The following is a 14378-nucleotide window of genomic DNA, read 5'->3' as shown; positions in this document are numbered from 1 at the left end:
ACATGGAAGGCTGATGCAGACCTTGGGGATCAAGGGAGGAAAGGCTGAGAATATTCTTATGAATTCCCTAATGCCAAGAAATAGGAAAAGTAGAACTCGGGCCAGGGGGATGGGAATTCTCTGTATGAAGCAAAACAAAAAGTCATTGTGTAACAAATTTAGAGTCCTCGGTCCCCCCAAGTGCAAAATGCATCTGTGATTCCTGTTAATCCGGGTTTAAGAAACTCACAGGATCTCCAGGGTGCAAGGGTTACTGAGACCCCAATAATCAAGACTTATAATCACACTTGATCAATTCAGCAATTCAACTGCCTTGTGCAACTCCTGAGAGGAATGCCTTGTGCAATTCCTTTTGCCATTCCTGAGAGAATGGAACAGTTAGAAGGTAATAAGTGATGCAAGGAACAAGTGCCCTTCCCCCCTGCTGCCACACAACTCTACCAAACTCTAAACCCAGCTGCTTTAAATGAGATTACAGCAAGCTCACAACAAACTGCATCATATGTGAGTGTGTTAAAAGCAGAGGGATGGTGCAGAATACCTAGGGACACAGGGATAAGGACCCAGCACTGAGAATGATGGAGGAGAGAAGAAGTGTTAAGCTCCATGGCTGTATTAGGTTATTTCTTTCCCCAAGATCGATAGTTTTCCAGGGATTAGTGTTTTCTATCCTGGGAGGAGCACAGGACAGCAGTTCTGACTAAGACAGCTGCAATGCTCCCTAAGACAAGAGTGAAAAATAAAATCAGCAGTGAGATCCTCAGCACTTCATATCTGCAGCTGCTTCAGTATGTGCTTTTAGCCAAGAATAAAGATAACTCCTTTTACAACCCTCCCCCAGGGGAACAATCATGTCTTACTTTAAACCTTGCCATCATATCACAGCTAGAAAATGTGAGGTTTCCTTATTGATGATGGCATCAATTACAGATAATGCAAATTCATTTGGTTGTTACAAGCAAGTCCTGCCATGGACTTGTTTGCCTTGATTCTGAGAGATGGACTTAGCCTAGACTGGGAACCTTGCTGGACACCTGGAGGAAAGAAATCAGAACTTCTGAAATACTTCAACTAACAATATTTTCAGGTAACCATCTGTACTTCCAAGAAAGCAGTCTTAAGACTTTTACAAGACAGAATTCCAGAAGTGTTTCTGAAAATGTAATTGTACCTGTGGCCAGTGCTTTCAACTAATCATATTATTTTAAATTTCCTTTGGTAATTTGTCCTTAATTCCACATAAAGTGCTGTTCTGGCATAAAGTGTTCTTTGTGATATCAAAGTCAAACAGATTAGGCATGATCCAGTTTCAGCAAGGGACTGTTTTGGAGAGGAGACCATACAACTTGAAAGCTAAAGCTGGCTACCTCTTTTAATTAAAGGGGATTAAACATCCATCATGATAAGGAAACAGGGACATTCTATAAAAATCAATTACCATCCTCAGTGTCACTCTGGTTTAACACCTGCAGTTCTGAGAGACAGAGCACAGTTTAACATCCCATTAGTACTTAACAGAAGGTGTATTAAACATTGTTGCTATACAGCAAGCTCAGTCTCAAAATATCTGAGAAAATAACCTTATTACTCAGCCAGGTGTTACAGTGTTGACAAAACAAGATAGAGACATTACACCTCCAAAGTGCATCCATCAACTTCACATTACTGAGATTTAAAGGTTCCTCCAGCACTCCCCTACCATGGGGAGCTCTCCAGGTGGGTACTGCACATTTTGTAGAGACAAAACCAAGGGATGGTGGAGCATCTGAATGTTTAAAAATACATTTCTGAAATTGCAAGGGCTTAAGAGGAACACGTTCCTCAATAAAATGCCATAATAACCATGAAGTATGAGGCTTGGCATTCAGCTTTGTTGCTTCTGTCATTATAAAATCAGTCTTCTGTTAGCCTCATTTGACAATATGCTCTATTTTAGATCTCAGCATATGAATGTATAAGGTAATTATACATAATATGTATAATTGATACAGTAAAAACTCCTACCACAAGAGATTTAATGTAAGGCTGCAAAATGAAATACATTCAAACTTTTGAAAAAACTGGAGACAGACCATTAAAAGGTTGTAATTAAACTACTAATGGGAGAGGAAGGTTTTATTGTATCTTGAGAAACAAGCAAGCAACTCAATCTGGCAGCTCCTGCCTGGGCAGCTGAACACAAAGCTACACAACAGCTCCAAATTCCCAGGGTATGTGATGGGAAGTGCCCATGCTTCCCATACTACCCCTCCAGTCTGTCAGACTGATTTTCCAGTTAAAAAACACCAACACTGTGACCACAATGCAGACCAGATGTGAGCACCTGAGACACAGAACATTAGAAAAAGTGATGGGCTTGGACAGGAGGGTAACCTGACAGGGGGCTGTGGATGTGGCTGAAGACACAGAACAGTGCTCATTCCTGGTACAAGCAGACAGAATTTGAGGAGTAAACGCATTGCCATCTACAGGCACAGATACATCATGTAATGAATGTGGAAGCAGGAAAAAGCTGTCTTCCATTAGCCCCTCTCCTCTCCCTCATTGCTGGATGACCCTTTATTGCTCAGGTGCTTCACTCAGTGCTGAACACTTTCTTAACCTGCATCCCCAGTGACCCAGCTCTGAGGAGGCAAGTCCTGTTGCTGCAGCCTGTTCTGCTCTGCTTAAGGAAAAGAGGCAGCACAGGAAAGTGCTGGCAGCAGGACTTCTCTGCAGTGACAGAGACACATTAATCAAGGAGCTGTATGACCAGGCAGATGCTCATTAGGTTGTACAAAGAAGCCATCTCCAATGGTTGAACCACAGACACTTATTTTAACTCTAACCCTAACAGTCCCTAAAGCACCTATTTCTTAAGAGGGATAACCCAACATTTCAAAGACAGAAATGAAAGACCCATGCAAAATAATACTTGGGTAACCATCCTCCCTGACCCACGAGACAGATTCCTGTCTCAGCTTATTTCCTTGTCCAGTGAGGTGGTTTCTCATGGTCTGAACATACCCAGACTTCCCTGAGAAGATATTTCACCTCTTTCAAAGAACAAACAGACAGATTTCTTGTCACTTGAATGAGGTCTGGGAGACAACCTCAATCAGCTTAATTTCACCATAAGGGAAGAGAGCTGGTGGTTTCTCACTGCTCCAACACACAACCCTGCAAAGCAGGGCTTTGCTTGCACAGCCTGGATTGAAGTAGCTTAAGATAATTTATGAGAGACATGAAGAAAGAGGTAGGGTTTTTCACAGAGAATTTTGAAGCAGGATACTACCAATATACACAGTCCTTGGTTCACTATATAAATACCTCTGACAGCCAAACAAGAACTCAGCCTCTTATTTTAGAGCTCAACCCCAAACTGGTAGACTTTGTAACTCTCCACACTCCTGCTGTTCCCTCAGGTGCTTCTAAGATGATCAGAGTCAGAGTCTATAAAAAGGATGAAGGAAGCTGGGAAATTTCCACAGAGGTGATGCCAGAAAAACACAACTAACATTTTAGCCATCTTCGGGTAAAGCCAGGCTGCACCACTGGAACTTCCTCAGTGAAGTCCAAGAGCTCCCCCAGCTGAGCTCTGGGATGACTGCAATCACAGCCAGAAGATGCTCGGGTGCCTGGAAAGTTCCAGGTCTGCTCAAAGGGATATTCAGATTCACTCCTCAGAAGCTTGTTCACAGAAAAGCCTGAGAACTCATTAACAGAAGCTGTCAGGGTGAAGTGCAAGGAAGAAATGACTCAGGCAAGTGGCATACTCTTGCCTTATGCTTAAGGGAACAGCAGGGAGGGCTGCCAAACCAGCAGTGGCATCTTGTCACAATACATCTATTTTTGTCTTACCCACTGTCATCTATAGAAGAAAACTCAGTTCAATGGGAAAACGTTTTGCCCAAAACATGGTCTGTCCTCAAAATCCTCATTTCCCCCCAACTGTGCAAGGTTTACAGAACTAGTTACTAGAAAAAAAAAAACCACAACAAACAACTATACAGATGACTCAGGCAAGTGGCATACTCTTGCCTTATGCTTAAGGGAACAGCAGGGAGGGCTGCCAAACCAGCAGTGGCATCTTGTCACAATACATCTATTTTTGTCTTACCCACTGTCATCTATAGAAGAAAACTCAGTTCAATGGGAAAACGTTTTGCCCAAAACATGGTCTGTCCTCAAAATCCTCATTTCCCCCCAACTGTGCAAGGTTTACAGAACTAGTTACTAGAAAAAAAAAAACCACAACAAACAAGCTATACAGAATGGCTGGATACAAATCCCCCCCTCCATTTTAAGTGGGGTAAAAGTTTGTTATCAATACCAACAAATAACCCAAAAAACACTCAGGTGCAGAGCCACATTCTTGCTTTGATTTTTAACCAGCAACACCTGAGCTCCTTCACAAGATGTTATGATTTCTCTGCTCCAATTATAAGCAGTAGTGACTGAACTCTGCAACAACTGAAGCCCCTCTTAGGGGACTATCAGGTGTCCCCAGCATCTCCCCAGATCCTCAGAAGATTAGACAGAAATAAAAGATACAAAGAACTTGTAAGATATTTGACAGATATCATTTTCCATCTACAATTTCCATTTCTTTCTTATTCCTAACCTCTTCACACAATTTGCTACACAAAATGTTTTGGGTTTTACTGCTGGGAGGTTTGTTTTGTTGGTTTATCTACTATGTAATTCCTATTTCCCCCAAATAAAACATCAAACATAAGGAAAAAAATATTGTAGTAAAGATAAGGCAACAGCTTCAATGCAATGAGTTTATCATCCTTATGATTTACTCAGTACATGGATGTTGACATATCATACCAACAATACTCAAAAAAACTGAAAATCCACAACCCCCCCCAACAACCACAACAAAAAACCCCTACAAATACTTAGTGTATTATTCATTTAGCAGCTGTTCTCTACCATTTGCTCATAATATGAGGGTTTCATGGAATCCTGCAATGGTTTGGGTTCGGAGGGACCTTCAAGATCATCCAGATCCAACCCCCTGCATGGGCAGGGACACCTCCCACCAGGCCAGGTTGCTCCAAGCCCCATCCAACCTGCCTTTCAACACTGCCAGGGATGGGGCAGCCACAGCTTCCCTGGGCAACCTGGGCCAGGCTCTCACCACCCTCATACTCAAGAATTTCCTCCTAATGTCTAAACACTAAAGAATTGGTTCAATTTTGTGAATAGCTTGTGGAACAGCAGCAGTGGCATCTTGTCACAATACATCTATTTTTGTCTTACCCACTGTCATCTATAGAAGAAAACTCAGTTCAATGGGAAAACGTTTTGCCCAAAACATGGTCTGTCCTCAAAATCCTCATTTCCCCCCAACTGTGCAAGGTTTACAGAACTAGTTACTAGAAAAAAAAAAAACCACAACAAACAAGCTATACAGAATGGCTGGATACAAATCCCCCCCTCCATTTTAAGTGGGGTAAAAGTTTGTTATCAATACCAACAAATAACCCAAAAAACACTCAGGTGCAGAGCCACATTCTTGCTTTGATTTTTAACCAGCAACACCTGAGCTCCTTCACAAGATGTTATGATTTCTCTGCTCCAATTATAAGCAGTAGTGACTGAACTCTGCAACAACTGAAGCCCCTCTTAGGGGACTATCAGGTGTCCCCAGCATCTCCCCAGATCCTCAGAAGATTAGACAGAAATAAAAGCTACAAAGAACTTGTAAGATATTTGACAGATATCATTTTCCATCTACAATTTCCATTTCTTTCTTATTCCTAACCTCTTCACACAATTTGCTACACAAAATGTTTTGGGTTTTACTGCTGGGAGGTTTGTTTTGTTGGTTTATCTACTATGTAATTCCTATTTCCCCCAAATAAAACATCAAACATAAGGAAAAAAATATTGTAGTAAAGATAAGGCAACAGCTTCAATGCAATGAGTTTATCATCCTTATGATTTACTCAGTACATGGATGTTGACATATCATACCAACAATACTCAAAAAAACTGAAAATCCACAACCCCCCCCAACAACCACAACAAAAAACCCCTACAAATACTTAGTGTATTATTCATTTAGCAGCTGTTCTCTACCATTTGCTCATAATATGAGGGTTTCATGGAATCCTGCAATGGTTTGGGTTCAGAGGGACCTTCAAGATCATCCAGATCCAACCCCCCTGCATGGGCAGGGACACCTCCCACCAGCCCAGGTTGCTCCAAGCCCCATCCAACCTGCCCTTCAACACTGCCAGGGATGGGGCAGCCACAGCTTCCCTGGGCAACCTGGGCCAGGCTCTCACCACCCTCATACTCAAGAATTTCCTCCTAATGTCTAAACACTAAAGAATTGGTTCAATTTTGTGAATAGCTTGTGGAACAGCCACTATTTTCATGCTGTAACCAGCTCCTTTTTTTAAAGGCAATCTGTTCTTATTTTTATTTTTGAAAGCAAAAATCCTCCATTCTGGGACAGGAACAAAAAGCAAGCAGAAGATGAGGCAGGACTGGTAATGTGCAGGCACACCAGGAGTTCTCAGAGACACTGGTGATGGCACCACCCTAACACCAACCTCAGGCAGCTGCTCCAACAGCTCTCAGAGCAGCCAACTCTTGTGTGCTGACCTGCTGAAACCATCACTCTGAAGAAGACACCAGCTTTGCTGGTGGTCACTGAGCTGTGTGGGCAAAGGAGGGTAAGTGCTTCCACCTACTGGAGATGGGGACTGAGTAAAACCGATGCTGAACGAACTACTGAAGAGGAAGGAAATAACTGACAGTGCCTAAAATGAGACGGTGGCACATTCCATTCCTAATCCAGAGAGATGTTTCTTGAGATTAATTTTGTTTAACAGAGGTATCATAAAATACCTGCAAAATCCTGGTGCATCTGCCTGAAAGAGGAAGACTAAGAATCAGGTCTGCTGGGGAATTAGACTTTCTGACATGTTGGAAAGACTTTAAAAAAAAAAAAAAAGTCACTTTAAACCTAGAGCTGAATGTCCCAGATGCAGCCCCTGCTTCCAGTCCTCTTCAGGACTGCAAAATAATCATGCATCCAGTCATTCTGTGCTGGAATATCCACAGGCAGTAACAGCCTGGAGATACTTGGTGTCACCAGGGACCCATATTGCAGGGAGAAGGGAGGATCCTGTCTGCCACTGCCAGGGCACAACGACAGCAGCTTCACTGTGACATTTAAGCTCTAATTTGCACGCAAATGTCAATATTTATTAGTCACATCAAGATCTTCAGCAAAGTTCTTCTGTGTTGCTAAGTCTCTCTGGTTGTACTTTTAAATGGGAGACTTGAGAAAAAAAAAGGAGACAGTTCTTGGTAACTCACTCCAGATTTCCTGGCTTCTTGAACTTCATCCTTTATCTATTGATTATTTTTGTGGAAAGCTACTGCAAACCAGTCTATGCTGAAAAATGCTTATGAACATGAAAATGTAACACTTTGACCCACCTTGTCCCTGGAGTTATGAGCATATTTACATGTTTAACTAATGGATATTTTAAAGCAACAGATGCTTCCTGCCTACAGTATAATGCAAGAAGAGTCTTTCACTGTTAAAGTGCTCCTGAAGCCTCCACACATCCCCAGCACCACTTGCCCTCCCACATTAGTGCAAGTGCTCCCTTCTGCATTAGCTTTTCAAAAGCCCTAAGTGTTGAGATCTGGTTTTACTCCTAATGTCAACAAATCCCCCTAATTCTGCTGCTTTTCTAGAAAGTCAGGAATTAGGCCTCTGAGAAAGTCAGCATGGAAGTAAAATTGCTTTCAAATGTAGAGTAGAAGGGGGGAGGGGGAGGAGGGAAGTGAGAGATTAGGTAAAGCTGATGGAATGAGGTAGGCCTGAAGGAAAGGGAATTGCAGTGAGGGCAAAAGGTACCAAAGCTATCAAAAGAGGCACCATCTGCTAGTACTCAATCACTTACCAGGATTTTGGCTCCCCAAAATGCAAGTAGTTGATACTGTAGAGATCCATGTCCTCTGTATGCCAAGCAAAAGTTGTCTTCCACATCCCAAAGTAGAGGTAGGGAGTGTTCACACCTTCTATGATGATGCCACACTCATGTTCCACCATGTCTAAGAGGGTGTTCAGATTGCCAATATTCCATTCTTCCACATCCTGTAATTCAAAACAACTGTTTTGTACTGGAACATACCAGGACTTTCTATAGCACAATAATAGCCCACAGCTTCCTTTCAGTGCCCTGAAATCCTTGTGTTGTCTGCATTCATTTAATTCCACCTGCTTCCAGAAAGCTTACTCTTAATGCTCACCAATAACCATGAAAAGGATGCATTACCACTGCCCTGTGGCAAAGGGATTGATTAATAGCTTCTCACTAAAAGTGTTTGTTGAAGAGGCACTTGTACTATGTGATTCCCTGCCATTAAGTAACTGTTCTACTAATAAAAATAAGTAGGTGGCCTAAATGTACATTTCTCTCAATGATATATTCCACCCAGAGGTTTTTCACAGGATGAACATGTATCAGCTGATGAGAAACTATAGATTTCAATGTGGCCAAAGTGGCAGAACCTCCATATCAGCTCAGTGCTTCAGATAAAGAATGGGGAATACAGTTTTGTTGTTATCAGTATCCAAAAAGAAAGAGTAGTAAGAACTTCTAAATCTGACAGCTGGTTTTCTCTGCTTCAGTACCAAAGAGAGAAGGCACATAAACTGGTACAAACCTTAAACCTTGGGATTGCCTGAAGAGTAAGACAATGTCCCAAAGGAAAGAGGCACAATGTACATTGTAAAGCTCCTTCTCTCAAAGCTTGTGCCTGTGCCTGGTTTTGTCACCTTCCCTGATCACACCATGGACAAGAACATGATCTTCTCATCAAAGCACCAAATATTACAGGTAACTTTGATGTCCATTGCTCTGAGGACCTCAGGCATCTATGTTTATTCCAATTCATGCCTTATTAAACCACAGTGATGCTAAAAAGACACTTTATTCTGCAGACAACCAGACAATGCTCAAAAAAGGCCATTTTCCACTCAAAAGAAAACTACAGTGGAAGGGCACTGCTTCAGATGAGCTGCCTGAACAGTCATAAAATAAGCAATCTTGTTGCTTAAAGCATAAGAAATGACAGAATTACTTCATGCAGAGGATACAATAAAGGAAAAGCTTTAACAATTTGAATTGTAAAAACATTTAGCAGGCAGGTGCATTGGACACTAACACAGCTGCTTATGAAGAAAAAAAATCCAAGCAAAAATATTTCAATTGTGTTAAGAATCCAAGAAGTCTTTTTGATGAAGCACTCAATTCCTTGAAATGCTGCTTTCTTCTGGCTCTGTAAGGTGCTTCACCAGAAATTTCTATTATATTCCCTTAAATAAATAAGAAAGAGAAACAAACCCCCAGCTCTAGCATGATAAAGATCAGGGTCAGTAACTTTTAATTGACCTACATACTATCACACAAATCTCATTATGAAACCAGCCCAAGATTCTTTAACAACCTTTTCTGCAAGTTATATACAATTTTCAGCCACACATTTTGCAGGAATTAATTTTAAACACTTTTTTCTCCTGATTTTCCTAGTAAAACTAAGCTTTTCACACCTTCCATTTTCTCTGCTATCCTGAATCCTAAAGAAAGTTTAGTCACAGTTTGGGAATGAGGGAAAAAGAAAGAGATTATTTGCTTTTTTAAGGTTGCGAAATCAAATAAATACTGATTTACTGTTCCTTAAAGAGAAAAAAGCACTAAGGAAGTCAGTACCCATATTTAAAATGAAGAGGAGCATTTGACTTACTGCATCATATAATGAGCCACTGATGTCAGCTCCATAAAGTGGGGAGACAAACGTGAGGTTCTTCCAGTACTTGCGCTCCAAGTCTTCAAAATCCTGATGGCGTGGAGTGCAATACCTGACAGGAACAGGGGAAAGGTAGGGATGGAAGAAAGATGGAAGTGTAAGGAACACTCAGCACAGACAAACAACTGAAAAGAAGCCTGTCTTCCAAAGTAGGCACTCTCAGGAGGTTACTGAAGGTGGATTTCATTCTTAATACTACTCGGATTCATGTAGTTTTAAATCATTCTATAAGACCTGCACAGTGATAGAGAGGGTGGGGGTTTCTGGGAAGTACCAGATCCCCATCCTAAGGATGCAGGAGATGAAGTTATCACATGGGGAGCTGAGGGCAGGTAAAGCCCTCTGGTATGTGCAGGATTAGCAGCATTTCAAAGTTATCACAGAATGGTTTGGGTGGGAAGGAACCTTAAAGATCATCTAGATCCAACCCCCCTGCATGGGCAGGGACACCTCCCACCAGCCCAGGTTGCTCCAAGCCCCATCTGCCCTTCAACACTGCCAGGGATGGGGCAACCACAGCTTCCCTGGGCAACCTGGGCCAGGCTCTCACCACCCTCACAACAAAGAATTTCCTCCTCATATCTCACCTCAGTCTCCCTCTTCCAGTTTTAATCCATCCCCCCTTGTCCTCTCACTACAAGCTCCTGTAAAAGCTGACAGCATGATGACATTATTGCTCAAGTTAAAACCCAAGACACTCCAAAACTCTGGGCAAGTGACTCTGGAAAAATAATGCAACTACAGCTTGTAGCAGCTGGCCTGTCCCAGCTAAGTGAAGTGCTCTGCCAAGTTCCCAGTCTTTTTGAAAGACTCCCCTGTTGTTGGTCTCAGCCCAGACTCCAGGATACTCTTATTTCTACCTCAGCAATGGAACACATCTTCCAGAACAACCATTAATGTGCCCAGAGCTCTTCTTTGAGTCACAAGACATTTTTTTCAGGCAGATTCTTAGTCAACTACTGACTTTGAAGAACCTTCTCCAGCACCTTCCCAGAAAAAGATCTAAGACACACCAAAAGCCACCAAGTTACAAACTTTTTTGAGATTCTGGACATCAGCTTTCAAGAAAAAGCTGTTTCCTCAAAAAAAGCTCCCTTTAACAAGGCTGCATTTACTTTTCAGCTTGTTTCTAGGAAGAAAAGCTTTCTGCACAACTGCCCCGTTCCAAAGGGGCATCACTTCACACCAACATACTTCTCACTGTTGGCCAGACGTCGATATTCTCCCACAGTCATTGCCTTCTTCTGTATATTGTACTGGGTGAATAATCCTGACTGTCCAGTCACCACCTGCTGAATAGGAGCTGGAATAACCATGTCATCTATGTCATCATAGGTTTTTCGGGGCTTCCATTCCTTGGGAGGAATCACCTGGAATTGGGGAAAAAAAAAAGCAAACAAAACCCATAACAAATAAACCACTTGATGTTCACAAGAGGCAAACACAAATGCTGCTGAACAAGAGGCTGCTGAAGGGGGAGGTTATTTCATCCTGCAGGTTCTCAGATAACAGCAGCATCTCAAATAACCAGCACAGATGACAAGACACCTGCTCTGCATCTGCTGAAGTGCAGGACTAGCTGACGTGTTCAGAGGGCGGATCTCCTGCCCACCAGCAGCTCCACCAGTGTCACAGATGATGGCGTTAGGATAAGGACACATGGCTATTCCAAGGAAATGTGCTGCATGCCAGAAGGACTGCACATGCTTTCCCTCCAGAACAGCATTCCACTCTCACCTCCCATTCCAAAAACCTGCACGAAAACTCAAGCAGCTTTATTAGCACGTTGCACCTCCACAGCTCCATGACCTTTTATAGTAGTCTAAACCACTGCTCCATCTAGAATATCACTGATATTGGGGTTTTCTTGAGAGGATTGGGGTTTTTTTTAATTTGGCTTTTTTATTATTATTAAGAAGGCTTAAAATCCTGTTGCATTATTGCTGTTGATGTTTCTGTATTCATAGGTGACAAATCCTTAAATAAAAATGGGCAAGAGGTAGAGAAGAAGAAAAGAAAACCCTGGAGAATATATCCAGAACTCCACCCTTACTGTTGGAGGCTGTGCAAAAAAAAAACAACAAACCCAAAGCCTGCTGCAAAGCAGTGCTGAATCTGGAAGGAAAAGCTGTAATTTTAAACAGAAGAGCTGCCAACAATTCTAGGCTTCAGATCAGAGAACAATCAGTAGAACATTCAGCAGGCACGTGGGATGAAAAAGTAAAATATCTATAATCTAATTTGGTGTAAGGATTAACCACAAAAAAGTTACAGGAACTGGAGGGCAAGTTACTGATTTTATGGTTCCTCTATGATATGATGAGTTCTACTTCCGCTACAAGATATGAACTGCAGCTGCAATGGAGACACAAAAAATAACCTGAAATGCTCAGATTTAGTCCTACAAGTAGAGTAATTTCTTTACAACATCTGGAATTCACCAACAACCTTTATTAAAATAATCTACCCTAGCAGACTCCCAGAATGTAATTGCTAATACACTTGAGTGGACAAGGAAACATTTCACAGAGAGCTTCATTTCAATAGCTCTCTTTAGAACTGTAATAAAAACAGTAATTGACCAATGTTTTAGAAGAAATAAGAATTATTTCATGCCTCACAGCTTTATTTCTCTGCTGTGCTTTATTAAGTTCTGCTAAATACCAGACATAACAACTACCTTGTCAGAACAAACGACCTCCCTCAGCCTGTGGTGCAAAATGACACAACCACAGAAATACTCTTTCTGATCAGTTAGTCCTGACTTTTTCCATGCAGTTGTACATCAAGTACTAGGATTTAGAACCTTCTCATGGAGAGTTTTCATACGTTTCATCAGTTTGAGTATATAGATGTGGATGGGAAGGAAGTAGAAAGATGTTTTAGAGTTGGCTGAAGCTTCCTAAATGTCAACAAGGCTTTCAGGTTTTTTAGGAATTGCAAAAGCACACGTGACAAATTTACAGGTCTGCAGACTTCAAAAGCTTGATCCTTTAGCCTACACTCTGGAGGAGCTGAAAACCTCACACCTCCAGCCCCTGAGGACCATGGCTACCCCTGCCTCATCCTCAGGACATGAAAACACCCTTAACCCATCTCTGCAAGGGCTGGGAACACCCTGGTTTTCCAGCTAGGGATGAGGAAAAGACATCCTGCAAATAAACACTTCTTTTACTCTGCTGAAGGGCCTGTAACTCCTCTCTGGGTAAACTGAAGCCGAGGTTCTAAGTGCAATTTTCAAAACCACACTCAGCTTGACTTCTTGAAAGCTCCTGAGTGTCAGAAATGCAGACACATGGAGCAGGGCCTTGGGCAGGCAGCTGTCAGGAAGCTTTCACAGCTGCCTCAGCCTGGGCAACTCACCTTGGCAATCCCTGCCCGGTGAGCTCCTTGGGATTCCATGTAAGCAATGTACTTCCCAAAGTCCCGGAACTCCTCCAGGGTGGGACGAAAGGTCATGATCTTACAGCCAGGGTTCTGCAGACTTTCCGACCCCATATTTCTACGGCAGCGGCGCCTGAGGAGGGAGAACAAAAAGGGGGAAAGAAAGAAGAGAGGCAGAAAAAAAAAATACTGGTTAAACCCCTTTATTTTCTTTAATGAATTTCACAGAAAGGCATGTATGTAGTTTTAGTTTTCTCTCCCCTGCTCCCTCAATAAAGTATTTCTAAGCACTGTACCCTGACATGGATATGAAGAGCTCCTGACCAAAAACCCACTTAGTTGATTTGTGAGCAGGGCCCTAAGAAGGATCAAGTATCAGGGAAGTCCTGACACCAGGATCAACCAAGAGATTGGATAGGGCCTAAATATAGACCACGGACTTCACATCAACCCCTCCATTCATCCTATGGAGCTGTGTCTCCTTGGAATGGCTGTCACCAACAACTCCCTTCTTCCTGCCCTCAGCACCCAGCCAGTGCCTGTGTGGAACCAGCTGCTCCTCAAAGCTTTCCACCAGAATGCTTCATACCCTTTTGTATCAAAAAAACAACAGCTTTGGCTGATGTTATTTCTTTTTCATGTGCTGGGCTACACTAAAAATTATAAATAAGGGTTTTTTTTAAAAACGTAACCCCATTACACTTTGTATTTGCAATGTACATAGACAATAAAGTGCCAGACAATTCTTAAAAGAATTGTAGATGCACAATTTCAAATCTTCTTTCAATGTGAAAAGCAGCATTGCCCAAGTTAAAATCTTTAAGGAGAAAAAAATCCAGAAGAATTCAGGATGAAATCACAGTTTTTAAAATGGCCCTTTGTAAGATTATGTTTGGAAGCTCAGAAGGCAAAGTGTTTTAAAGGCGTTTTAGTTGCAAACACAACCGGGAAAATATTCTCCATGTCAGAGAAGCAGCTGCAGCACAAACAATGTGCTCAAGCTATCACGAGAGGGCACTACGGGGCTTTTCAGGAATAAAAAGTGCATCAAAACTATGTCAAGTGTGACTTCTAAGTCACAAGCAAAGCATGTTTGGATTAAAACTGATTTCGAACTAACCAAGATGTATTCCAGGTGCTGCTAGAAGTACTCCTTTTGTAGGGAA

General features: G+C 42.1%; 1 protein-coding gene across 1 annotated transcript in view; it reads right to left on the bottom strand.

Moving 5' to 3' along the window:
- KDM4B (lysine (K)-specific demethylase 4B) overlaps positions 1–13326 on the bottom strand; it is a 78432-nt gene extending 65106 nt beyond the window's left edge. Inside the window, exons 1-4 of the mRNA XM_010002474.1 lie at positions 13192–13326; positions 11023–11198; positions 9766–9880; positions 7920–8113 (exon numbers count right to left, since the gene is read on the bottom strand). Of these exons, the coding sequence (XP_010000776.1) occupies positions 7920–8113; positions 9766–9880; positions 11023–11198; positions 13192–13326 (620 nt within the window). The remainder of the gene's footprint in view (positions 1–7919; positions 8114–9765; positions 9881–11022; positions 11199–13191) is intronic.
- Between the last annotated feature and the right edge of the window lie 1052 nt (positions 13327–14378).

The sequence above is a fragment of the Chaetura pelagica genome, unplaced genomic scaffold (genome assembly GCF_000747805.2).
Source record: "Chaetura pelagica isolate M959 unplaced genomic scaffold, ChaPel_1.0 scaffold1081, whole genome shotgun sequence".
Lineage (NCBI taxonomy): Eukaryota > Metazoa > Chordata > Aves > Apodiformes > Apodidae > Chaetura > Chaetura pelagica.
This window is presented reverse-complemented; position numbering and strand designations above follow the sequence as displayed.